Raw genomic sequence first — 26991 nt, 5'->3', positions numbered from 1 at the left:
CTCCACTTGAAGTACTTAAGACTTCAACGTGATAACATTTTCTTCCAGCCAAAGCAAAGAGAAACATAATCCAGAGAACAGTGGAATGAGAAGAAATGCCTTACAGAAAATAGAGAAGAAGAAAAAAACGGCCACTATCTAAGTCCCACAAACATCACTGAAGTGTGAGCCAACACACTGCTTGGCACTGCGGCTATTTTTATCAATTACTGATAGACTGTAAGCCGCCACATGCCGTTCTTCCATTCCTCTCGTTTTTTATTTACCCAAGGAAAAAAGCTTAAAAAAGGATTTTTTTTGGCATCCTGTTCTAAAACTTAAAAATTACAAATTAATTACAATTTTTAACCTTTTGAATTTTTTCGCAAAAACCATTTCAGAAAAGTAGGTTCTCCAGAAAAAAAAAAGCCTTTATGCATCTGCTTAAGAGCTGCATGATAAATGGTCTGGAGCTGGAGGTTTGCTGTGTGCCTCTGCTGACGTCCTGTGCTCAGTGGCTTCATGCAGCTTAAAGAATAGACTTGAAAGCAGCTCTGCTTGTTTACAAGTCTCTCCATGGCCTTGCACCAAAGTACATCTCTGATATGTTAGCGCCACATGAACCATCTCAGACTTTGAGGACCTCAGGGACGGGCCTCCTGTCGGTGCCCAGAGGAGGGCTAAACAAGAGGAATCAGCGTTTCGATCCTATGCAGCTAAAAGCTGGAACAGTCTCCTGAGCTTGTGAGACAGGCCTCTGTGTTAAGGTTCAAAACATTCCTGTTTTGAGTCTGTGTTTATAACTGAAGGGTCCTTATCGACACCTCTTTTCATGTTCTTTTCTCGTTCCTTTTTTAAAGCAATTTTTATAATGATTATGTTTTTAATCTTTGCACTGTTCTGTATTGTGATTTAAATGCATTTTCTGTTTTGTGAAGCACTTCCTGTACGAATTGTGCTATACAAATAAACTTGCCTTACTTTAACATAAAAAATGGTTTATATGCAAAAAAAAGAGTCAATTGTGGCAGCATGCTTTAATAACACAGAAAAAAACAATAGTGTAATGTAAACGCATAAAAAAAGACAGAAAAAAAACGAGCATGCTCAAACACACCCACCTGTGATCTGGTCTGCGTGGCTGGACTTTGCTGTCTGCTTGAAGTCTCTATTGGCGTAGGCTGCTGAAGGTCCAAACTTTCTTTATGTCCTGAGACAAAATGTACATTTGAGGTGAGCAAAGCTGGAAACTTTAGACAAAAAGATGTCCTTTTCAGACTTACCCACAAAAGCCCCAAACTCTACAGAGCTGCTGTCTCGCTGGAGGGGTTGCTGGTGAAGTCCAGCCAAAGAAAGTTCCGGGTGACTGGAGCCACTGGGCTGGGAGGGGGTGCTGGAGATGTGGAACTGGGCACCTTGGGATGGGACGTTGGGCAGGCTGGATGGCGACTCGGAGAGATGCAGTTCTTGTGGACGGCTCAGCTTATTGTGAGTGAGAGAGTGGCCTCTCAGACGCAGCTCTGGAGGGGAAACGGCCCCAGCACTGTGGACAAAGGCACCGGACACAGCACTGCCCGAGGATCCAGCCTCTGCAGCAAGGTACTCAAGCCCAAACAAGGCCTTCCTCTCTGGGCTCACTGGTAGGTTTGTTGTGGGGTCCAGCCCCTGTTCTTCTCCAAAACTGGGCGCTACTCTCCTGCGGCTTTCTGTTGCAGCCCCCAATTCTGCACCAATCCCAAAGAGAGAATCTGCAATGTTGCCTCCAGTCTGAGGAAAAGAAGACCCGAAGTAGGCCCCCACGCTGTGTTTGACTATAGCAGAGGACTTGGAGTCTGTTGACACAGGGGCAATGCTGGGGACCACGTTCTTGGACAGACTGAGCTCTCGGGTGATCTGAGTGTGGACCTTGGTGGCCTCCGACGCTCTCTGAGCCGCCAGAGTCTTCAGAGTGTCCACAGTCAGAGCGGAAAGGTCCTGCAGGTGACCGATCTGCGAGTCCAGCGTGTGCAAGGAGCGCTTTATGAAGTTCACTTTGTTCCCAACCTCCTTCAGCTGTAAAGACATGGCCTCAACCCTAAAAAATACACAGGAGTCTTCATCAATAAAAAACCTCATTTACCTATAAAGTCACAGCATATATTAAGAAATATTTGAATATAAAACTCTGCTTGAGGCCTCTCTGATTCCATTCACTTTATATTGCTGTAGTTATTTCAGAATCAGAAATACTTTATTGATCCCACACGTGGGAAATTTGTTTGTTACCATAGCAACTGACAGCAGAGGAAAAAAACAACTTAGAATGATATAAAAAAAACAAGAACACAGAAAATGTAGCATAAATGCAAACATCAAGGTAGTATAATTTAAAATGCCATTTACAGAACAGTGCAGGTAAATTGTAATATATAATTAATGTTATATTTTTAAGAGTTATCAGAAAAAGTGCAGGTCTCACCTTTGTGAGGTTAGTCGTATGCGCTCCTCACTGCCCGAGTGAAACTGATCATCCTTTTCATGGAAGTATGTCTCCACGCACTGCTCTTCAAAATCATGAAGCTTCTTTTGGTCTTCTTCAGTCAGAAAAAGCTCTGAGAGACACAGAAAACATCAGTTAGTTACCCTATTATTTTTTGTTAATTTATACATTTTTTTAATGCCTTAAATGAGTATTAGTAACATTTAAAATGTTATTTACCTTGTTGTTGTTTATTGTATTGCTATTTTTACTTCTATCAAAAAGATGGAGTGGGTAAAACTTACTTGGTCCGTAGGTGCTCTCCTTTTTCCTCTTCCTGCACATGCAGAAGAGGGAGTAGACATGGCACAGGAGGATGAAGGGGGGAGGGAGGACAGGCTTCTCATGGTAGGCCATAATGAAATGGTAACGCTGAAACTTCCACACCAGATTGGAGATGGACTTCACTTGCATATATACATTGCTGGAGAACAGAGCACAGCATGAAGCCTGGAAGACTTTCAGGTGTTTCTGGAGCCGTCACAGCATCAGAACACCACAAGGTAAAGCTGCGTTTGTTGAGGCGACTTGACAATAGCACATCACTCACTTGAAGAAGGCAATTAGAAGGTTGACCATGAGAATGTATTGGACAAAGAGGTAGACTGCTTGGAGGAAAGGAGTGAGCCACACTCCTGCTGAAGCGCATAGTGGCTTAACAGAGTCCTCACTGTTGTTGGCACACACTGGAAAAAGAGAGGTTCAACACGATCAGGGCAGAAGACAAAATCAATACGGAACGTAAAAAATTAAACTGCAACACAGTTTTTCATCTTAAAGAGAAAAGACGTCATGACTTTAGCAGAGATAAACTCCATATCAAGATACATGTGGGCTGAAATAATTAAAAAGAAAATGAATGCTCTACTGTAAATCTGTAGCTTATCCAGGCAATAAAACAATTTAGCTGTTTAGTCTTCTACATAAAAGACTTAAGCTATAAAAGGCTGTGATAAACTCTTCAGAGGCTTGGGAAACCTCATGAACTTTGGAGGAAAATGGACAAAGGAGGACAAAACGATTCATTCCGAACAACTGAAGGTGAGGCGAAGCTGAAAAGCTAAGGCCTCCCGGTAAGAGCTGCAACAACTCATTCTGGCTGTTTTCGGCCATATGAACCTATGGAGCTGTGATGAAGACTGATGTTGATCCCATAATCTGTCCGTCCTTCTTACCGTCGATCTCATAGGCATACACTTCCCCGTACATCATCCAGTACGGCTGAAACACCACGTCTCTGGCCAGAGTCCAGCTGGGCTCCTCGTTTGGATATAAAATGGCTTTCCTTGGCACTCCGTAACTCAGCAGGACTACAAGCATTATCACCACTATGTAAAACATGTTAGCCACCTATAAAAACAAACAAATAAGTAGTTGAAAATGAAATACCGCAAAACTAGTCTGAATGACATTGAAAAATGTAAACTTTTTCAAGACCTACAAATGGTTTTTAATTCAGCACTAGGGATTGTAAGACAGAAAACAGTTGTGACTTTGCCTAAAAGGTAGAATTGTTCCAGTTTCATTTTTAATTCTTGAAGGTGTTTTGAAGAACACCAGACCCTCATTTTGATCATCACAATCCCCTGAACCGACAGGCTAATACGGATGTTTAGGATAGATCAGCACACAGTGGAACATCACAACTACCACATCTATATTCAATCTAGGTTGGCTGAAAGGGAAAATATTGGGAATTATAATTATTTGCTTTCTTGCCGGGATATGTTCTGCTGCCCCCTAAAACCTCCATATAGAAACTTGAAAAAACTTTCAGGACTTGATGCTCTTTGAATTAAATTTGAATGTTTAAGATCTGATGAGAACAACCATCTTACTGAAACATTTAGGGGGTTTAAAAATAAATGTTTAACCAGTTGGACTCCAAAGAATGTTAGGAAACAAAGGAAAGATTTATTTTAGCCAAGTGTGTGGATCTTTCACGTCCAAATCTCAGCAAGAAAGCCAATAAATGATTGTAGGATGATAAAATGGAATGCAAACTTTGATGAATATTCCTTTAGAAGTATTCAAATGACTTAAGTGGTGAAAAAAAAAAAGAGGGGCCTTTTAAAGTTGATTTGTGGTACAATACCTGGTGCATGCAGATGATTACTGCTCTTTAAGTGTGAATTTTTGTGGTCAAAAATGTGCAGGCATAAATGATTAAAGGAAATGAGTTAGGTGAACGAGGAATTAGAGCATCTTTCTTCTGCAAAGCAAAACATGAAGAAGAAAGTTGTTTTTAATGTAATGTAACATAATGCTGGCTCGGTTTAAAATTGTCAGACTTAATTGTTTAAAACTTGAATATCACAGTCGTCCCGGTCAAACTAAGCATGTTCTTGTTCGGCCAAAATAACATCATTGATAACAATTGCAGACAGAAATAAGTCCAATAACTTGCATACATAAAGATTACAGAAAAAATTCAAATGGATACCTTCATAAAACAGTACTGACCATCTTAGCGATCATCATGACGTACGGCCCAGCTTGCTGGTTGACAGCCAGTATATCCAGGAGGCGCACATACCAAAAGATGATGTTAAGACAGTAAACTATCCTTCCAGGGAGGAAGGCGTCGCCTCCGGCTAGCCTCAAGCCGCAGCCGATGAAGAAAGTCACAATGGCCAGAAAGTCAGACACATTGAAATAGTCGCTGAACCACACCTTTATCTTCTGGCTTATTTTCCCTGCTTCTGACATGAACATCTAGAGAGGATGAAGTGGAGAAACACAGAAGCCAACACATTTGTTAGGATTTGAAAATTAGGCGCTGGAATGAACGAGTCTCGTCAAGTCCGTCCGTACCTCTCGAATTTTTTCAATAGCAGAAGTGAAGATGTAGACGATTACCACCCACTCTTGAGTAGACGGAGCTTGAATCATTTTCACCAGCACAACATATGTGTACAACATCAAGAAGCCCAGGTAGAAGAGCTATTAAAATGAAAATAAGACAAACGTTAAAAATAATTGACACTATAAAAGAAGCACACACTGGTTGTTGATTAGATCATCTTTGCAAGCATGTCAACTTAAATTTAACTAAAGCGGGTACATGTGAGACAGAAAGTTTCCCATATAATGCTTCCCGGTGACAGAGAAACAGGTTAACGGCACAGGAGACTGTGGGAAAAAACCCAGAACACAACACTTCCAATGTATTGGTGCAACTCTGATTGGTTCTGCAGTTTTCACAGTAGCTGAACATTGACATGCGAGCTGTGAACTGCTGGAAAAATCCGCCCGCCACTCTCAAAGCTGATGCAAAAGTCAATGGTGCAGCATAATACTGATGTACTGAAGCAGGTAGAGCAGATACAGATAAGCCTGAACAGAGGCAATATATGCAGACAAGCTGTTTCGGTGATGCTATCAGAACCTCAGAGTCTCAAACGGCCTCAAAAACAAGCCTTTGTCTGCAAATTAATACAATGTGTGCCACTCTCAGGCCCCTGTGACCCAGCCTCCGGCTTAGGAACAGCTCAAATGAAAGATAGAAACACTGTGGATGTGCATGTGCACAAAAGTATGAAAGAAAACACACTTTTGCTGTGCTGCAATCGTCTGTGTCCTCACGAATATCTACTCTTTCCATGTCTGTATAGCATCAAACAACAGACACCAATATTGCCTTCAGTCCCTCTACAATTTGTATGAAAAGGTTTGGGTTTGTGATATGCAAAACAAACAAACAAACAGGTATTTCATCACGTTAGCGATTTTAAAAGCTTTTTTTAATTCAATAAGTCTTTTTGGATTATTTTTTATCTATTAAAACCGATATGTAAAATGTGAAGCATTGCTGGTGAATGATGAGAGGCGACAGAAACGTGCAGAGGTATTGGCGGGTTTTCCTGGAACTGACATACCGTGTTGGACCAGAACTTGACAATGGGAGCATGGTAGAAGGCGTAGATTTTCCTGGTCAGGGGCAGCTTTCGGGACCGAACATGCATCTCCATGTCGTGTTTTGTCTCCACGTGGTCATGGGACCTGGCCTCTTTAAAAACATCCTGCACAAAAGTTGCACACCATCAACACAAAGCCTTCTGGGTCTTGATGTAACGTTTGACTATATCAGAAAACTCTGAAGAATGCAATGCATTGCTGCAGAACCAGAACGCAACAAATACAATAAAGGCACAGGGAATGAGCAAATCTTGCCATTTGGATGTCTTCATGCAGGTTCTGGAAGTTGTGCTCGCTGTCCTCCATGGTCATCTGGTGGTCATCCTGACTTTGAGGGATGTGAGCCATCTCAGCCTTGGATTTGTACTCCAAAAGCAGGATGGCAGGAGGCACCAAGATACTCAGAATCACCTGGAGACACATGAATGCACACTCATGTGGGTAGCTGCTGCTATATTTGTTAAGACAGCCTTTAAATTACACAATTTACATCGACTGCAAAAACAAAATTTGACATTTGTAGTAGAAAAATAGCAGGTTTTCTGTTAAAGAATAGATTTGGACAAACATTGAGATTTGTTAAAAATTATAAGTAAAGTCTAGATGGAGCATGAACCTTGTACCAGGAGTTCTTGCGCATGTTCAGGCGGCCCATCCACATGTCAGACAGCAGCATCTGAGTGCAGGTATGAGCAACAAAAGGACGCAGGTGGGAGGACACAGCCAACTTCAAACAGGTGGAGTTACTCCAGTTCTTCAGCTCGTAGGTAAGAAGCTTCATGGCCATCGTTTCATCCTGCCGGAACGATTGCTCCAGAAGGTCCACCGCCAGCGTTCCAAAATCACTGGTACACGTCAGCAATGTTAGTTCATGACTTTTTTTTTTTTTTTTTCAATCAAAAAGCTCAAAAATGCCTTTTATAGGCGACCTACTTCGAGTAATCCTTTAGCTTATCAGAGGTGTCGTCCACCACGTCGCTCTTCTTAGCCTCGTAGCCCATAGAGCGGCAGAGTTTACAGGCCACCAAAGCCTTCGCCATGTTCTCTTCGCCATGCTGCCAGAAGAACAGAGACATTTTCTGCCTCTTCATCAACACTGCCCACACGAGGAGTTCGTTGAAAGGGTAGGGGAAACGCCGGGTCTCAGGGTCATCAATGTCCACAATCTCCTCTTTGCTTCTCTTCTTGTTTTGCTCAGCAGAAGAGTCCACCTGTAAGATAAGATAAGACTTTATTTATCCAACGATGGGGTAATTCTTATGTCTGCAGCAGCAAGGTGCCATTCAGTACAAGGAACAGAAGAACATCTGTAACTTACACAGCAAAATAAATGAAATCAAAATAAAAATACACACCAAAACAGCCTTTGTAGGAACCAAAAACGACAGCAACCACAAATAAAACTACACTGTGGATACATGGTGTGTCAAATATATATGTGTATATATAGCTCAGGCGGTAGAGCAGGTCGTCCAACAACCGAAGGGTTGGCGGCTCGATCCCCGCTCTCCCCAGCCAGCTGTCGCCCCCCTGAGCGCGGCTAGTCTGCAGCTCACAGCTCCCCCTAAGGATGGGTTAAAGTGCGGGGAACCATTTCCCCATTGTGGGATAAATAAAAGTTAAAAAATAATAAAAATGGGTACATAGTGTGACACTGTAGTACTGTGTTGTACAGTCTGATGGCTGTGGGGAGGGATCACCTGTGGTAGCGCACCTTCTTGCGCTGTGGGTCTAACAGTCTTGTGCTGAAGGAGCTGGTCAGCACCTCTACAGTTTGGTGCAGGGGGTGGGAGGGGTTATCCATGATGGATGTTAGCTTATCCAAAATCCTCCTGTCTGCCACCTCCTCGATGGAGGACAGAGTGAAGCTCATGACAGAGCCGGCCTTCTTAACCAGTTTGTTAAGTCTCCTCCTGTGTCTGGCTGTACTGCCCCCCGCCCAGCACACAACTCCATAAAGGACCACTGAGGCCACCACAGTGTCATAGACAGCCCTGAGCAGCTGTCTGCACACACCAAAAGACCTCAGTCTCCTCAGACCCTTCTTGTACAGAGCATCCGTGTAGGGAAAGGAACAATGACAAGATGGCAGAGTCCCCGCTCGCAGATCTATTCTTTACATTTGGATCCTCTTGTGGAACAAAACTGTACCTTGGGTTTGTACGGCTGTGCAGTCTTGATGAAGTGGTTGTGCCGCGTTTTCTCCTTCTTGTCAGCTTGCATGCTGAAAGCCTCGTGACTTTTCCTGAAATGAGAACCTGGACCTGCTGCGTGGCGCCCAGACCTCTGCGTAAAACACAAAACAGTAACCATAAGATTTTTAGGACTAATACCACTTAAATCATGAATAACTTCAGATTTAGCAAAAACCAACTTAAAAATATTTGAACTCTGACTAGAGGTTAAGTTTTTTTTCTTTTTCATTGAAACAAACCTTTGCTTGACCTCTCCTGATAAATAAATAAAACCAAACATTTTTACATAAGAGAAAATGGGTATGCTTTCCACTTACTCTATTGCTGCCATGGAGATTGTTGTAAATTATTCTGAAGCGTTTTCTGGTGTAGTTGCACCTGTAAGTCCCGCCCATCAAATATTCAATTACCAGGCCAACATCAATCAAAGTGATTTTGTAGTTGGGAGGCAGATTACTCTGTAAAAGACAACAAATGACCCCAATCATAATATTTCATTTGATCTGTTTTTATATATTTAAAAAAGGACCACAGTTTGGTTTATTTACCTGTTTAACATCTCTAACCAGATGAAGGAGAGTTGGGTTGTTTGGTGATTGTTTCTGGGATAAAAGAGCATTCAGAGACATTCAGCTGCACAGTGCACACACGAATGCTTTCCCCGGTGCTTGTCGTTTATCGTTACCGTGTTGTAAAGCTCCTCCAGCCGATTGATTGTGAGGAAACGGTGCATGCTCACACCGTTTTCTATCAGCAGCTTGACAAAGTCCACCCTGTCCATCACAAGTGCATCCAGCATGGCTTGCTCCAAGGAACTCACCTAAAACACGAAAGAAGAAACACAAGACGCTATGAAGAACAGCTTTTACAGCAAATTGTTTCTTTACACAAACCAAGGGAGAAGGTCTAAAATGTACCCAGATTAAACTCAAAGCACACAGCGTTCAAATAAACATCCACCCTCTCATTCACCCAAAAGCCTTCCCTACTCTGCTTTTGAAAATAAACATGAGCACCAAGGGTCTGCTTATGAAGACAACAGCAGTGGGGTTTATGTTACAGAAAAGATGAACAGTTTATGTGCCCGGTTCTCAGTTTGGATCCCAAACTGAAGCAAACAGAGACTCTGGCTTCAGTAGGGGTGACTGCAAACTGAGATTTATTGCTCAAAATTACAAATATGTCAACGTACCAATAGCTGCTGTCCATACACAAACACGTGGTTCTTGGCAATGTCTACACGGTCCCAGGCTAGAGTCAGGACCAACTGATCGAAGGGGGACGAGTTTGTACCTGCAGTGAAAGAAGGAAGAAGTTGCAAATATAGACACAAATGGGTGATTCTGCAGTTAAGATTAATCCCAATCTTAATTAAATTAGACAACAACATACTAATAAAGCAACAAAAGCAGTGTTATTCTCCCTTTCAGCAGTTTAATCTAGAGTGTATTTAAATGGCATAACACTTCTTCCTAACATAAAATATTTATAAATAAATAAAATAATCTCTTCTTTCTCTTTCGGCTTTTCCCATCAGGGGTCGCCACAGCAAAACAACCTCTCCTTCGAGGATGAGTCGCATGGTTAACTTGGCAATGTTTTACGCCGGATGCCCTTCCTGACGCAACCCTCTCAATTTATCCGGGCTTGGGACCGGCACAGAAGCAGAGAAGGGAACAGGGAGCAGCCCGGATTCGAACCCTGGTTTCACGGACGGAAGGCGCCGCAAACCAGCACGAGCTAAACTGGCTCCCTTAAATAAATAAAATAATCTAAACGGGAAAAAACCTGAGAGCTTCTGTACAGTAGGATCTCTATGAGGAAGTGCTATTGTAATTTTATTATAAACACAGAACTATAGAATTACTCGCTGCTACTATATTTATTTTTCTAAATTAAAATGTGGAGTCAACATGCAGGATACCCATCTACAATCAGCAGAGCAGCATTTATGTTTGTGTTAAAGCAGCAAGGGTGAATGTTCATGTTTTTTTTAATTTAAAACCCAATATTTATAATAGAATTAAAAAAAAGAGAGTAAGGCACAATAACCTAATGGAAGCCTGATCTGAAAGCTAAGAAGGAATAAAAATAAAAACCATGAGATGACTGACAGTGCTGGGATAGGAGTTCATGTGAATATTAGGATCATGACCTCCTCTAGAGTAGAGGCGGGCACAAGCAGGGTGGGGTGGGGGAATTGTGTGCTTAAAGCATATCTTTATCAGAAGGAAAAACACAGAAAAGTCTTTGAGATCTTGACTTTCTAAAGATTAACTACACACTCAGACTACATCAAATCCATATTGATACCTTATGATTGTTAATTCTGTCTGATAAAACCTAGGAACCGGATATTGATAAATCATGTAATAAAATGGTTATAGTATAACGGGGTGGGATTATATAAGTTCGCTTCCGTCCACTCCCTTTCAAGCAATATTTATTAATTAAGTCTAATTATCCTAAGTTTGATTAGTTACTGTATGAATGTATAACTGATGATTATATTGCTTTTGTGTATTATTTCTATTTGATTGCTTGAAATAAACCATTTCAAATCAAAAAATCAAATGTGGGCTTTGACTTTCAGTTCATTCTGCAGGTTAGTGGGAGTCTTACACACCTTGGAGTAAAGCCTTTAGGATAGCTACATCGATGTCCTGTTGTTCCTCTGAGCTGATGTCAAACACAGTGATCTGTTTCAATAGAAAAGACGGAGCACACCATCAAGTTCCCACAGATGTTACCCAGATGTTTGCAGTTGGTTTGTTATGGCATCGACTGGCGTTTCCAACAGTTATATCGGGTGTGGTGTGTGAACAGTTCAACAAATACAGAGGAGTTGTGTATTTTCGTGCCACTTCTTTTTTGTAACAAAGTGCATGTGTCTTCTACCTAAAATGATAGTTAAAGCACCTTAAAAAAAGGCATCATTTAATGCATCTTCTGTGTTTTTTGGCACCGGGAAAAGAAGTGCAAACATGAAGATGCATGTGAAGCTCAGTCCAACACACTACAGTTGGGCCTACTGGGTAAACAAGGCTAAAGAAAACACAATTAATGCTGTATAATTTCCTCTCAACACAGTTTTATCAGATTTATATATTTAAAAACTCTAAATGTAGATGATCTGCATTGACCAGGCAATTTAAACTCAAATGAAGCAGCCACTCTGCATTGAAGGTAAACAGTTAAGTCATCAGGTTTACCTTGAGCAAAACCTGCTTCATACTTCAGTTCAGGAAGCAGACAGTCTATCTTTAAGGCTACATTTTTTTTTAAACAAAGCCAATACAAACCATGCCTTAGGGTGCACAATTGGGCTGCTATTAACCGGTTTTAACTTGCTTTGGTCTTGTAGAAACGGTCTCAGCATATTGTGTACATTTGATGTTTTCTCTAACTCAAACCGGTTCAGGATTGTTCTGTTCAAAAGTTTTGTCCTGATGGAGGCGAGTCGTTCCCCTTTATTGTCGTTTCACGCAGCCTCAGTGTGGTCAACTGCATTGCAGTGGTTGTTGGGATGAAACTATAACTATGTGACCTAAATGTGACTGTGTCATCCAAACATCCTGAGAGCACTTTTGTTGTAAATTGACATGAAATAGGTAACCTGTGTTGAATTTAAATTACCCATAATTATACAACAGATACAATTTGACCAATTTTTACTCATTTCAGTCACAGGAGGGTTTTTTTTAATTCCACAAAAAACGTGACAGTTTTTACTAAGCTCAATGTTTATCTTTTGACATAATTAGTAATCATTTCCAGTTTTAAACATTAAGCTAAATTTTACTAAAGAAAAGTAAATGTGTGTCTTACCTTAACATAATAACCAAAGAGGTAGAATTTTTTTTTAATTGATATTTATATTATGAGCTATGACAGCTTAGCTATCATAGAGTTATTTTGTCTTATAGCTTAGCTATGATGGGGTTTGTAGTCATTCTCAGATTGATCTGTAAACACACATATGCTTAACTATACTGTACTGGAACATTCTAAAACATTAAATACATCTTTACACACTAAACACCTGTTCACTTCTGTCTTTGATGGAAACATTCGATTCCGGTCAGGTCTGTTGATGTAACACTTAAAACAGAAGGATGTTTGTTAATGTCACATAAACTACCTCCTTACAAATCCAAACCTGTTGTTATTTATCCATAATTTCTGTAGTTCTCATGAAGTTGATTTGGTTTTTCCTGTGTTGTTCCTCAGTGATGATGTCCTTTTAGTCTGCTTTATAGTCTTGGTGCTCCTGAACCTCATTCTAAAACACCATGTTCTCTGCATGACTTCTGGCTTTTATAAATCTTTTCTTTAATTATAAAAGATTTGCAAAATGATTCTGTTGCCAAATTACGGTTAAACCGAACCAAAGCAAAAAAGGGGACTTACCAGTTCTTTGCTCTTCATGCACTCCATCAGCATTTGGAAGAGATGGATGGCATCGCTGTGGCTGAAGTTAAAGGTCTTCTTGATGGTTGCTATGATATCCGTTTCAACTCCATCAGGGAGACCACTGGAAGCAATAATACCAGAGAACATGGTTACACATCATCAGGGTGGACTCACAACTTTACAGGACCACAATAAATCAGTCGTCCATTTTTAGTCAAGCTACTAAACTCTGACCAACAATAGTAAACAAGGTAACAAAAAAAACTGTCTTTCCATCCTTTATATAAGAAAACAAAACCACAAAGATCAACTAACGTATCTAAAGCCGCCACCAGTGTGTGAATGTGTGAGTGAATGTGTGTGACTGGGTGAATGGGTCTGTGACTGTAAAGCGCTTTGTCCTTGTAGGAAGAAAGGCGCTATATAAGTATACGCCATTTAAATGTGACCTTAGGTCTCTACTTTATCATTGACCGCTCGCAGTACATCAAAAACTGATAATTCATTAGCACAAGGCATGCCAGTTTATTGGAACTTTGAAGCTAATAATAGCTTAGTTATGATACTTTATCAGCAAGGCCTATTTAAAAAGAACCACAAATGAATCTTTCATAAACTGAAGGCAGGTAGCTATAAAAACCCCACAAGATTACTGATGAAGTAACTCTGGCATAAACCATACAGAACTATCTTTTCAGTTGATTCAGTCACCATAATGGTTTACGTTTTACCTTCAAATATGTTTTTAATCTGCAATATCTAAATGTAATATATGAAAACAATTAAACTAGCAACAACCTAAAAACAGGGAGAATATATAGTCCCATAAGGCAATTAAGGCAAGGCAAGGCAACTATAAAATCTTTCAAAGTCCATTAGGAATAAATAACTAATGGACTAAATAAAATAAAATACTTTTTTTTTAACTAGAAAACACCTAAATAAACATATCACCAACAGTACTAATGTACATAGTTCATAGGGGAAAAAAAGGAGAGAAACCTGCATTGATTCAAAGGGACGAACATCACTTTGTGAACCTGTCTTTACTTGTCTGCATGAAGCAAAGACTTGATTGGACAAGCCACTTTCTGCATTTGGCCTCAACAACCCTGTGTTCAGCTTTGCTCTCAGAACATACTGAACTTCTGAACAGCCCACCCCCAGTTTTGCAGCCCTCTGACAGACTGGATCAGCTTATCTTCCAACAGTTCTACCCTGAGCCACACCCTAAAATAATCAAAAAAGGTATTCTCTCTTTTTATACAGAGATGCTGTTCACAGTTTTTGTCAATGTAAATTGAGTAAAGGTGGGTTTGAACACAAGAAGCAGGGGGGGTGGGGGTGGGGGGTAATCCAGTTTTTAGCCTGTAAACCTGAACAAACAATTCATAAGAATTGAACAGAATGAAGAATAAATTAGAGACCCTCTTTTGGGTTTTAGATTTGACAAAAGCTGGGATTATTGTGTAGAAAAGTATGACTTCCTTTGTAAACAGATGTTTTTTTAAGATTTGCACCTTTATGAAAAAGATTTAAAAAGATGGAAGAATAACTATATTAAAAAGCTTAGAAAATTCTTCACGAGTACAAAAGTATTAAACTTTTGACTTCCTCTTTCGGCTTCTCCCATCTGGGGTCGCCACAGCGAACAAGTCGCATGGTAAATTTGGCAATGTTTTACGCCGGATGCCCTTCCTGACGCAACCTTCTCAAACCGGGCTTGGAACCGGCACAGGGGTAGAGAAGGGAACAGGGAGCAGCCCGGAGTCGAACCCTGGTTTCACGGACGGAAGGCGCTGCAAACCAGCACGAGCTAAACCGGCTCCCTGAGTACAAAAGTATTAAACATGTAGGATAAAAGCCTGACTTTACATAACTTTCTTAACTTTCCCGCTCTGCTTTCATGCTGGATTGGTTAATTTTTTTTCCTGACTTTTACCTGTGAAGTTATCCCTAAAACACTGATTATGTGGGTTTTAGCTTTAATTCTCAGTCTCTGGTTTTGTCAAACCTACCCTCCCTCTTCCGTCTGCTTGTGGACGTAGGCCAGTATGTCGGCAGCGCGACCCGTCCCCTCGCACACCACCACGGGCACAGGAGGGGTTTCCTGAAGGTACTCCAGAACAGTCAGGATGACGTTGGGACCGCCCTCGAAGATCAGCGCCACAACGGGAACACCCTGACCGATTCCTACGACAACAACGAAACGGCAACTGAAATGCTTTCTTCTGCACTTTTAGCCCCAAACAGTTATTTTAACAACAGTTCTTCACATCCAACAGCAGGCCTCAATTACACAACCCCTGCAATTATATTCCTGTGGTGAAGATGAACTTCAATGAAAGTGTGTGAGAGGTTGAAGTGATACCAGACAGACCGCTATCACCGATTTGCTATTTATGGCAAACTGTCAGATAAAATATTAATTGCTCGTCCCATTTAAAACCCTCACATCCACTTGACCAGAGTTTTATTTTTATACCTTACACAGCTTGGATGACTCTTTGAAGGTGCAACACTAAATGAATATAGATAAGATGACATAGATTTAAAGGTTTGTGTTGATTCTATAAGAACCAGTCTGGCTTTTGTGGGTCACTAAAGATTGACCAACTCTGGGGTTTTTTAAGGCAACTCTGAATAGAGCAATACTCATTGGGGGAAAAATAAAGATACATTTCTTTGTTAGACTCTCTGGTGAAGTACGGTAGTCCCTTGTTTATCACTGTAAAGACTTTCCATAAATAACTTGCAATAAGTGAAATTTACAAAGTAGGATTACAGGCGTTTTAAGGCTCCAAAACTCCTCACTACACACGTTACACACTTCTCAGATAGCCTTTAACATTTTCACATTTGTTCTCTTTTGTTTAAACTCTCAAAGTTCAAACCTCTGTGAAAAATGAACGTCAATCTCATAGAATAAAAACAAAGATGAGTTTGCAGTTTAAGATTTATGTAAACGTGAAAAGCTAAACACATTCTGTACAGGAGACACGTCGCAGATGAGATTCGTAACAGCCAATCAGGATGCAGAGAAAAAAAACAACCATGAGATTTTTGCATGCAAAAATCGCGCTAAAACAAAATCTGCGAAACAGTAAGCTTCCGAAAGGTAAACCCCGATATAGCGAGGGAACACCACACATTTGTGTTAGTTGCACATGTATAACAACTGCAATGTGAGTTTCTCTTACGCGCGTGTATTCTTTGCAGGTTGATGTGCTTCTCCAGATCCCGGCGCAGTTTCACCTCGGCTCCATACTTGCCCACCGTCCCATCGTCCACCAGCAGGAAATGGGAATGTAGATTGTTGAGAACGTTTAGTTTGCTCAGCGGGTTCAGCAGCGTCTGATATGGAGCTATTATCTACAAAAGTAGGAACATGTTAAATTCCCTGAAAATCGAACCAAAGGATGTCAGATGAATCGTGCTTTGGTTAGGGGAGTTGTTGCTTACATCTTTACCAATGAGATCGTTCCTGTTTTCAATGACTCCCCATGGTGCAATCCCAATTGTGCAAATTTTCTTTGCTGATCTTGAACAGTGTTCTTTGAGCGCATCTCCCACATGCTTCGCCACACCTTTGGGGGAATGCATTAAATACAATCATGAATTCTTTGTGCTTTTTTAGTTTACAAACTTTAATTTTTCAGAATCTGTTCTCTGAATTCAAAATTTTTCTGCAAAAGTCAGGAAAGGTAAAGTTTAGGATAAAACCACTACCAGACGAGCTGAGCAATTATGAACAGAACAAGTGCATTAGCCCCAGTCCCTTTTCTTTTTGAAGAACCACAATGCCTCGCCGATGGATCTCATGGATTCAGCAATAACTTGTGAGCCGGGAGACATTCCCAGTTTGCCGTGGTGCCAATGAGGCATTAAAGTAATCACTGGTCTTAGTAATTGACCCTGTGAGTAATGACTTAAATACCATCATCAGACCACAGCATCTTAACGGCATGCTGTGGCTGCAAACACACCTCAGCCACGACTCACGGTCAAATGACACGCTTTGAGGCCAGCATTACAACTTCTGCTACATCAGCGTGTCAGCTTTGTGCTGTGTTTGTGTAACTCTGCATTAGTCAGTAACATTTCATTTAACACCAAATTGTGGCAGATTCTAGTAAACAAACTTGTAGAAACCAACACATTTTCACTAAAGTGCTGAGAAACAGCAGCACAAAGCAGAAGTGAACTTTGGTTTCAACAGCACGTCAAAGATAACATTCTTCTCCTCGGACCACATGCCTGTGTTGACCCCTCCAGTCAGAATCCAGGCCCCGGTGGTGACTGCGGCTTTGATGAGGCCCTTGCCCACCACCTGTTTGATGCGAGGGTGCAGCTCAAAGTTCTGAACTCCTCCGTGGACAGAGATGAGGATCTTGGGGAGCTCCATGTGCCATTCCTTCAGCATGAGCCGCAGGACGCTCTCAGGCCGCGAGTCATAAGACAAACGCACATACTGTCCACATTCGCCAGACAAAGAAAGAAGGCTTACGTGAGCAAATGAGGAAATGTCAGATCTGTTCAGGCATATTCTCAGTTACAGAACAAGATATTGAGGTAAAAAAGATGCTGTGGATGAAATAACCCATGCCTACCTTGGCTCTGTAGGAGTGAGACCCTCCCTGGAAGTTGATGACGCCATAAGCATCAGTGGGGCTCACTTCTGTGTGCTTTTCCACTGACCACTCCTCCAGCTCAGGCATAGGCGGGTTGGGATTTTCACCCAACTTCACATCGGAGTACTTTGTGGCCAAGCTGGCAGTGAAGCCAGCGTGCTGCCGCACCAGCCGACCACAACAGCACCTTTGGATCAGAAAACAAATTGTTTAAATATCAAAACCTGTAGTTATCTTACCAATTGTTGAAGACAAGCTGAATATTTGGTAAACACATTTAAAACCGCTTAATAAAAACATGAGAATCAGGAACAAATAAACACATTCAAAAGACAACCCTATAAAGATAACATTAGAAAGTATAAACTTTGCATTTACAGTGGTCCCTCGCTATATTGGTGTATAGTTCACCCTTTGCTGTCTCACCGTTTTGTGGATTTTTTAAAATTGTAATTTAGTCTTTTCTTATTTTACAGCATATTATGTTCTGTATTCTGATTGGCTGTTGGCCTTGTCAATCAATCTCTTTTGTGCCGTGTTCCCTGTGCAGAATGCGATCAGTTTGCCAAACTGACTCAACTCTTCAATCACAAGCAGATCTTTGTTTTCATTCTGTAATACTGGACTTATTCTTCTACAAAGGGGTGAACTTTGAAAGTTTAAAAAGTGTTAATCTCTGCCCTAGAAAAGTATATAAAAAGTCTACTGCGGGATTTTACAGCCTTAAACATTTATAATGATTGTAAAAAATAAAGATGTCCATTTAGCAGATTTCCCCTATCTTGGGTTATTTTTCAAATGTAACTTCAATGATTAATGAGGGATGGACTGTCAACAGAAAATCAGAGACTACACTTTAAAAAAAGAAAACCAAGTGGTCCTACAGCTGTTGTCCCCTCATAATCCCCGGGTATAAATGTTGCCACAGCCTCTTCAATCAGAAAACTTCATCTAAAAACTGTTGCAGGTTCACTTAATCCATTATTTTTTTTCACAGGTGATTTTTGATGCATCTATTTTTCCTTAAAACTTGCTTTAGCCCCACAAGCACCCAACCTCCACAAAATACTCCAAGAATTAGAAAAAATGCTTTTTAAAAACACGGAAAACTCAATTGATTCTTTTATTTGTAAAGACATAACTGAAAGAAAAATTTTTGAGGGTTAAAAGCTCAAAGATTTCTTTTTATGAACTGTTTCTCTCGCTTGCAGATAAAAACATTACAAACAAGAGTATGAAAAGAAAAAAGTTTGTACACTTAATCATTTTATAAAAGGCCACACGAGGAAACCAAAACCAACAGCTCATAGTAATATGTCCTCGTCCACTTGGTGTGAAGTCAGATATAAATGACCCTTTAAAAAAAACTCAATCCTGTAATGGTTTTTAAATAATGATTACAAGTTGATTTTTCCCCCCTCTCATTCTTTCCTTACTTTCTACAGTAGCTTCTGGAAAGAATGTGAACAGGACACTCACAAAACCTGGAAGCTAATTGTTTCCTGAGAAACTTTTGTTCCTTAGTGGAATGGCTATTTCAAAGAATTTACCAGGCTCTTTCCACTTTAGCCTGGTATGAGGAACTTAAAGAAGTAAAAGCACACAAAAAAATATGTATATATTAAAATAATAAAACACGCTACACTCACCGCACAAGTTGTTGGCAAATCTGGCATCCTGGAAGGCATCTGGAGGAGAATCACAAACAAAATAAAGATGAATGCTCAATGCTGTAACGCTGAACTGCATACAAGGCAAAGCCTACTATTTACTTGGACAACAGTCTGTTAGCCTTACTTTTAACCAAGGGAGGTAAAAGCCATTTAGAAACTCAATTCATTATTCATCACATGCAAACCTTTGACCAGATGTAACACAAGCGGATGTTCATTACCATCTTAAAATCATATAAACACAAAAGCAGCAATGACTGAACGACTGAACTTCCTGAATGAAAGTCGGTGGGAAATGATTGATGCTAAAGAAAACCAAGCAAAGCGTCATCAGGCATGACGGCGGGCTAACAAGGAGAGAGAGAAAGACGTCCAGCTTCTCGGAAAAATAAATAAAAGTTTTCACTCAGAGAGGGTGGTTAAACAGTAATTACCTGAAACTGAGAGACACGATAAAAAAAAAAAAAAACTATCAACCTTTCTGTAATCAGATGATAATCTTCTTGCTTTTATAGCTGTTCTTGTACCTTAGCTACTTTACGAGTGCTTCTCTTAAAAGTAGTGTACACTATCGAGGAGTTCTCATCATAAACCAGCCAGGAATGAGCCGACATGCTACTTTAGCGTTGATTTGTAAGATTCCAGTGAGTTTATGGAAACTTCTGATACATTTAACAGAAGTGCACTGTAACCATTGAAGATACAGGAAATCCGGTGGCCTCCAAGTACAACATCATTATGTTTTTAAAAAGTTTGAAACTAGCATCTTCGGAATTTCTGGCAAACAAAAAAAAAACAAGAATTAAAGCATTTGAACCAAGTTAATAGAATATTCTCTTAATTTAATTAAAAAAATAAATTACCACTCAGAGAGCAGTGGTCAAGGTTTGGGCTTAATTAAACATGCACCATGTTTTGTTTGTTTTGTTGTTTCCACGGCTACAACATTGACCATATTAGACTGTGTCTGGGCACATACCTGTGGGGGTCCTTTGACACTGGAAGTATGTAGACACATTCCCTCTTGGTGAAAGTGACTTCTATCCAGGGTTTCTGGGACTGGGAACAAAGAGAAAAAGCTGTGAGCACCACAAATGCAAAAACCTTCCTCATCTGCACATGTTAGGTATGTTTGTAAAATACCTTAAGCAATGCCACTCTGTAAATGATATGAACAAATCTGGATATTTACACATTAAAAGAATAAAAAGTTCAGATAAATCTTTTTACAATAAAAAAGGCAGAATGCATCAGAATTCCACTAATCTGGAATTTCAACGTACTGTTCACTTAAAAGGCATAAAATCCAATTCCACAGTTTATGAAACTGTTGGGAACATTTGAAAATTTATCGGGATATAAAATTAATATTTCAAAAACTCAGACTCTAACATTCAACTATGTTCCCTCTGAATACATTAGAAACAACTTTAAATTCAATTGGAATATGAAAAGTATTAAATACCTAGGAGTAGAAATAACACAAGACTTTCAACATATAAACATTAAAAATTATTCAGAAGTACAAGACAAGATAAAAAAAGACATAGAAAGATGGTCAACATTGCCACTAGATTTCAGCTCTAGAATCGAAATAGTGAAAATGAACATTTTGCTGCGGTTTTTATTTTTATTTCAAGCTCTACCAGCACAGGTCTCCAACACTCAATTTGCAATGTGGGACAAAACAATATCCAGATTCATATGGGACAATAAAAGATCCAGAATAAAATATGGCACCCTCCAGCTTCCAAAGAACAAAGGAGGTATGGCTTTACCAAAGCTAAAAGAGTACTACATCGCCTCACAATTACGGTACTTAGGCTGTTGGTGTAACCCCCATTATACTGGAAAATGGAAAAATATTGAATGTGAAACTTTACAAGACATTATTGGTGATAAAGAGTTATATGAAACAAAGAAAAGGCATTTAGATCCCATAACAAATCATACACTAACTATATGGTTCAAACTACTCCAAAAATACAAAATCTTAAATAGTGCAAAAAAATTAAAATGGGTAGCATATGACAGGCAATTTAAACCAGCAGAATATGATCAGACCTTTAAATATTGGACTACAAAAGGAATAACAGCATGGTGCTTGCTAGAAAAGGACGGACAGCTGGAGAGTTTTGAGAACTTGACTAAACAATTTCACCTTGAAAAACAGGATTTTTTCAGATACTTACAAATGAGAAACTACCATAAGAAAGCAATACAGAGCGACTCCTCTGGGGATGAAGGCGGGATAGTTCACACAATAACAAAGACATATAAAGACAACAATACCAAATTGATTAGTGTGCTATATAAATCATTGATGGAATATGACGAAAACACAACTTTGAAAGTAAAAGATAACTGGGAAAGAGAATTAAACATAAGGATAACTGAACAGGACTGGTTAGACATGTGGAGACACCACCATACCACCACTGGATCTCGAACGTGGAGAGAGTTTGCCTGGAAGAACCTTATTAGATTTTTCATAACACCTAAACTGAAGAACAAACATTTGAAAGCAAATCAGAGCTGTTGGCGCGGATGTGGAGAAATAAATGTTGACCACTCTCATGTATTTTGGAAATGTCAGAATGTAACAGGTTTTTGGAAGATGGTGGGTGATCTCACATGCAAAGTGCTGGGATACAAAATTCCTTTGTTGCCAGAACTGTTTTATCTGTACATGTTTTCAGGAAACTTGATCCACCAAAGTGACAAATATTTATTTAAAGTCATGTCACTAGCCGCCAAAAAAACAATAACCAGAAACTGGGGCACTACGGAGATCCCTTCAAAGGAGCAATGGACCTCAACAATCAACAACATATATTCAATGGAATTAATAACATACAGACTGAAACTGCAAGAGGCACAATTACACCGAAAGTGGAAAAAATGGACACTGTACAACAGATAGACATGTGAAACACCTAGACTTGACCTTTTTCTTTTCTCTCTTGTTTTTTGTGATGTTGTTTGAGATTTGTGTTCATGTAACAAAAACTAATAAAAATAAAGTTATAAAAAAAAGGAATAAAATCAAAAGTTGCTGTTTACAAATAAATGCTCAAATGCTTCAAAAACACAAACCCATTCTATATTTTCTAGTATTCTTTGTACAACTCAGTGTTACAGGAATTTAATTAATGCTTCATTCTTTCAGCTCTTTCAGCAGAGCTTAGAGAAGCCCAGGGGCGATTAATACTATAAATCTATCCCAGCACAGAGGGGAAAGTCTGAAAACACCAATACAAAGGTTTTTAACCATCCCTGACACACCAAAACACATTAAAATAAGGTTTACTTTTGTCGTCCATATTCTCTTTGCACATTTCTTGCTAAAAACAAACAAAAACTAAAGTTAATCATCATAATAAGGACAATCTTTCATTCCTCCACGTAGATCATTCCCACTCGAACTTTGGAATTTTCCGTTCCAGCCACTTGAGGAAATTTAAATTCCGCTAAATCAGAAACAGCAAACGAGTCCATTCTTCACCTGACCAGAGAGACGAAGCCAATATGTACCTGAATGTCCTCGTCATCTCTGTGTTTAAGGGCTTTGTACAGGAACATAGCAAGGATCCTTCATGCATCTCCTGGACAAACCACTATCACCACAGCTTCTCCTGCGTCCAGGATCACCAGCAACACCTCACTAGATGCCTGGTCTGAGGGTTTCCTCCGCGTGAAGCCTACAGAGCAACCGTTACCATACAGAACCCCGCTGAGTTAAAAGCTGAGCCAACAGTGAGAGGTTGCTGCCTCCAAACCCCTTCCAGTGTTAATCTGTAAAAAAGCCACCAAAGGGGCAGATGAATGTGTCTGAGACTAACTAGATATTATACTAAGGCTGGGAAGACTTGAGCGGGGAGGGGGTGTGGGAGAAGATTAAGCGGATGGGCAGAGGCCTCATGATATATACCTAGTTGTCTACTGATGACACACCACCAACTGTGATTCATGCAAGAACACAGAAAAACACCCAACAGTGCAAAGCTTTCTTCCTGTCCTTCATTTCAACTTTAAAAAACAAAAAAATTACAATTTTCAGTTTGAAAGTTAGGGTGTTTGAAAATATTTGAATTTGTATGACCAATGACCAACAGCAGCTTCAAATTAGGAATAAACAATGCCAAAGGGGGGGGGGGTGATGCCAACAATTAAAATGTTTTTCTACATTTTCAAAAACATGTTTTACTTTAAATATATTTTTAAATCTGGTGAAAACACAGTTAATTAAAAGACCTACAAACTTCCTCAAACATAAACCAATTTGAAGAAATTGGGTAACTGCACTCTTAGTGAATGTCCTGCCTGGTCAGGAAATGTAACCAATATTGTGTTAAACCACGTGGTAAAGCACTTTGTGTTTTTGGGCCGAACATCTAATGACAAGAACAGTTGTTGCTTGTAAAGAAACAACTAAATTCAATTCAAAAGTCTTTTTTGTTTTATAAGAAAATAAGTGCACCCTTATGCAATTATGGCAACATTTTATGAACGTTTATGAACTAATTAAAAGCCGGAAGAGCTGCAGTGATATGGTCTGCAATCATTGCAGAGCTGCAGTTAAACCTGTAGTTTTCATTTGCCCCAGAGGGAACTAACCAACACTATGCAGAGCTTTGTCAAGGCCTGTGTTTTCAAAGTTGAAAGCTGCAGTTACATTTCTAAAGTCAAAGCCTTTCCAAATTGTTGCTTTGAATGTAGCAGCTGGATTCAATTACAATGACAATATGACTGTAATTTACTATATATACATTTATGTATATTTTTTTTTACATCTACGAATCTTATTAGGTAAAATAAAAGTGTTTTTAACATGTTTTTGTAACATTTTTCTCATGATGGATGACATATTTGAAGAAAATTTAGCTTAAATTTCTGAGAAATTCATGCACGAACAGTGGCGCCAACATTCTACCAGAGGCAAGGTGGGATTCAGTGTCTTGCCCAAGGATAATACGACGTATGGCAGGAATCGAGCCTGCATTACTGCGATCAGAGGTTGACCGCCCTACCACTGCACCACAGCCTTAGTGAAGACAAAGAGTGAATGTCAATGTCGATTTAAATCGATCCAGTTATGCGTTTGGTGTAAGAAAAAATTTGACACATTAACCTTAGAGCAATAAAATAGTTATATCATAAGGCCTAACTATTAAAAAATGGTTTTGTTTACGAGCTTTGGTCTGTAACAGAACAGGCCGCTTGATACCAGTTTGAATACAGACCAAAGGCGGGGTTCAGGACTCGATCTGGAAGAAAAGATTTTTCCAGTCTGAATACACCCCAGGTACCTGCTGAACAAGTGACAAATATGACGCAGAGCTGCATGAGGTCTTTCATAGCCACCATGATAAAACAAACACACAAAACACAACGGCTTCATGAACCGGTGCAAAAAGAAAACGGTGAGTGTGATAAAGCACGACTGTTCGCTGCAAAGCTGTAACTGTGATACCTGAGAATGTCGTGCAACAAAAGACTTTAGAGGCCCTGCCAAGGAACACATTACACTCTCACTCACTCACTTCCCCGCTCACTCCCTCTTCCTCTCTGCCTTCTTTTCTCATTTGTTAATTCTCAATTTGTTAAAGACAACAGCATTTTACGGCCCATTGCAATGCAAGATGCAGAAAGTGGTGTTTTGCTGGAGCCAAGTGTATCTGTGGGAATCTGTTTACACAGAAACACCCAGTTGGAGATATAAAACATTTCCACAGCGATCAAATAACAGACCTACGGCCCTTCCTGCTGTAGCGCCGGGTAAAAACATTTGCCCTCCAAGTTCCACTAACCTTTAGAATGACTGCAAGCAATGGAATCAGCACTTTAGATATCACTTGTGCACGACTGACAGCAAGGACTGTGAACGTGAGCATTTTCCATGACTTACTATAACTTCGGTTTTTGCAAATGTACTAATTAAATATGCCTAAAAATAAGTTTAACAAAGTTATGAATAAAATGTTGGATTGTTTTCACAAGTGATCAAATAATCAAAGGTAGCTGTGCAAAAACTGAAAGCTTTTAAATGCATTTCCAAAGAGGATCAAATCATTTTACTGTTGGCTAAACCTTATCAAAAACCAAATGTTTGTTTTAACCTGCCATGACTTGTGACACACTTTAATATTATCCTTTCCACAATGGCCAACGAACTGCAGTACCATTAATCTGTTAATAAGCTTTCCCATTGCCTGTTTTTGACACTTATTCCTCCCTGTATTATAACAAACACAGAAACAACAATAGTGTCTGCTTGATCATCCATGGTGCTGCACTGATACAGAAACCTAAACATTTTCAATAGATGGGGAAAAGAAGTTCAAATAAAATGCCCTAACAAAGTTACACTGTACCTTCAAAAGCCCCAAAGGAGCTGTGCTAGAACAATTGAGAATTTATTAAACCGCCAACCCATTTTCTGGTATTTCACAAAGATCAGGCAGAAAGCAAGACAAATTCTGCCAGGAGATAACCGCAGACTCGTTGGCAAGAGTGTCCGTCCCATCCTACCCCCCAAAAGTTATCAACTTTAGGTGAGTTTACATGCTCTCGAGTGTCTTGGTTTCCGAGAAAAACCCAACTTCCAGAGAAACTGTTTTATGAGTTCAGATGTGCAGTCCTGAATCAGGTTTAAACACATCCCTACCCCACACCATAACGGTAGCAGATCGTCTATACAGGTGGGTTTCCCCCCCCTAAACACTGAAGAATATTCTGTATCGGCAGCCTTTGTCTAAATGATAAGCTCGTGAAAAAATATTTCCCTGAAAAATTTACCCAATAAAAAGCAAATTTCACTAATATCCTACGTCACTTATAGCAACCCCATTTCTATAACTTTTAGGAAAACAAGTTACTCAAGAAAACCGTTTAATGCCAAGTGAATAATGCAGCGATGACCATTTGTAAGACAGCTGACCACACAGAACAAACTGCATCCAGCAGATCAGCTCATTTTGTAACCATGGGGGAGTGCAGCAAATACAATGGAAAACCATTAGGTTTCACATATACCTAAAAGGTTCACTTTTTACTTTTCTTTTTTTAATATTAAGGGAATGTGTTGGGAAAACAGCAGGTAATACAATAAACATAGCTAGGTATCATCGCCAAAGTACTTAATTGTTTTGATTCACAATTTGGTTAAATTTATGGTTTCATTTAATAAAATTTCTAATAACTAAATCCTACAGACAAAAGGCAAAAAATTTATATAAACCCCCAAAATTGAGCTTTTATTTAAAAAAATAAATCAATAATTTTTTACATTAAAAACTAACTGAAAGCCAGTTTTGAAATCTCCGAGAGAAAATAGATGCAGGGATTTGATGATTCAAAATCATTTTTTTACATTCCATACATGAATCTTTTTTTGTTTATTACATTAAAGTTATAACAAAAAATAAACAAAAAAAAGGACTTAGAAAATGGAAGTTCAACACTTCACAGATGTTGTCTGTTGTTGCATTATTAGACAACATTTAAGTCGGGTCGTTTTACCAAGTGAGAAAGTCCTGCAAAGAAGAGTCAAAGGAAACCTTTACAGCACAGACTTGCAACATGGATCCATGTCACAACAAGCCCAGCAGCAAATGCTGCCAATCTCTTGTTCTTACATGCCAACAGCTTAAATTAACCCATTT

General features: G+C 39.6%; 1 protein-coding gene across 5 annotated transcripts in view; it reads right to left on the bottom strand.

Moving 5' to 3' along the window:
• The window catches only part of trpm7 (transient receptor potential cation channel subfamily M member 7), a 37945-nt gene that overhangs the window by 8033 nt on the left and 2921 nt on the right, over positions 1-26991 (bottom strand). For 2 of the 5 annotated variants that reach the window (XM_020700001.2, XM_020700003.2), the window contains exons 2-27: positions 20307-20386; positions 19304-19342; positions 17634-17841; positions 17281-17494; positions 16486-16610; positions 16224-16395; positions 15042-15216; positions 13021-13144; positions 11237-11309; positions 9803-9903; positions 9296-9430; positions 9159-9212; positions 8928-9068; positions 8567-8701; positions 7349-7626; positions 7032-7260; positions 6671-6826; positions 6376-6519; positions 5312-5440; positions 4961-5212; positions 3673-3847; positions 3048-3183; positions 2743-2921; positions 2438-2570; positions 1263-2053; positions 1101-1189 (exon numbers count right to left, since the gene is read on the bottom strand). In XM_020700001.2, coding sequence (XP_020555660.1) covers positions 1101-1189; positions 1263-2053; positions 2438-2570; positions 2743-2921; positions 3048-3183; positions 3673-3847; positions 4961-5212; positions 5312-5440; positions 6376-6519; positions 6671-6826; positions 7032-7260; positions 7349-7626; positions 8567-8701; positions 8928-9068; positions 9159-9212; positions 9296-9430; positions 9803-9903; positions 11237-11309; positions 13021-13144; positions 15042-15216; positions 16224-16395; positions 16486-16610; positions 17281-17494; positions 17634-17841; positions 19304-19342; positions 20307-20386 — 4467 coding nt within the window. Of the gene's footprint in view, positions 1-1100; positions 1190-1262; positions 2054-2437; positions 2571-2742; positions 2922-3047; positions 3184-3672; positions 3848-4960; positions 5213-5311; positions 5441-6375; positions 6520-6670; positions 6827-7031; positions 7261-7348; positions 7627-8566; positions 8702-8927; positions 9069-9158; positions 9213-9295; positions 9431-9802; positions 9904-11236; positions 11310-13020; positions 13145-15041; positions 15217-16223; positions 16396-16485; positions 16611-17280; positions 17495-17633; positions 17842-19303; positions 19343-20306; positions 20387-26991 lie in introns of those variants that run through there. The other 3 variants (XM_023953596.1, XM_023953598.1, XM_023953597.1) reach the window with 3 other exon arrangements.

This window comes from Oryzias latipes, chromosome 3 (genome assembly GCF_002234675.1).
Source record: "Oryzias latipes chromosome 3, ASM223467v1".
NCBI classification, from domain to species: domain Eukaryota; kingdom Metazoa; phylum Chordata; class Actinopteri; order Beloniformes; family Adrianichthyidae; genus Oryzias; species Oryzias latipes.
The sequence above is the reverse complement of the archived record's forward strand: the minus strand, read 5'-3'. Positions and strand labels throughout refer to the sequence as shown.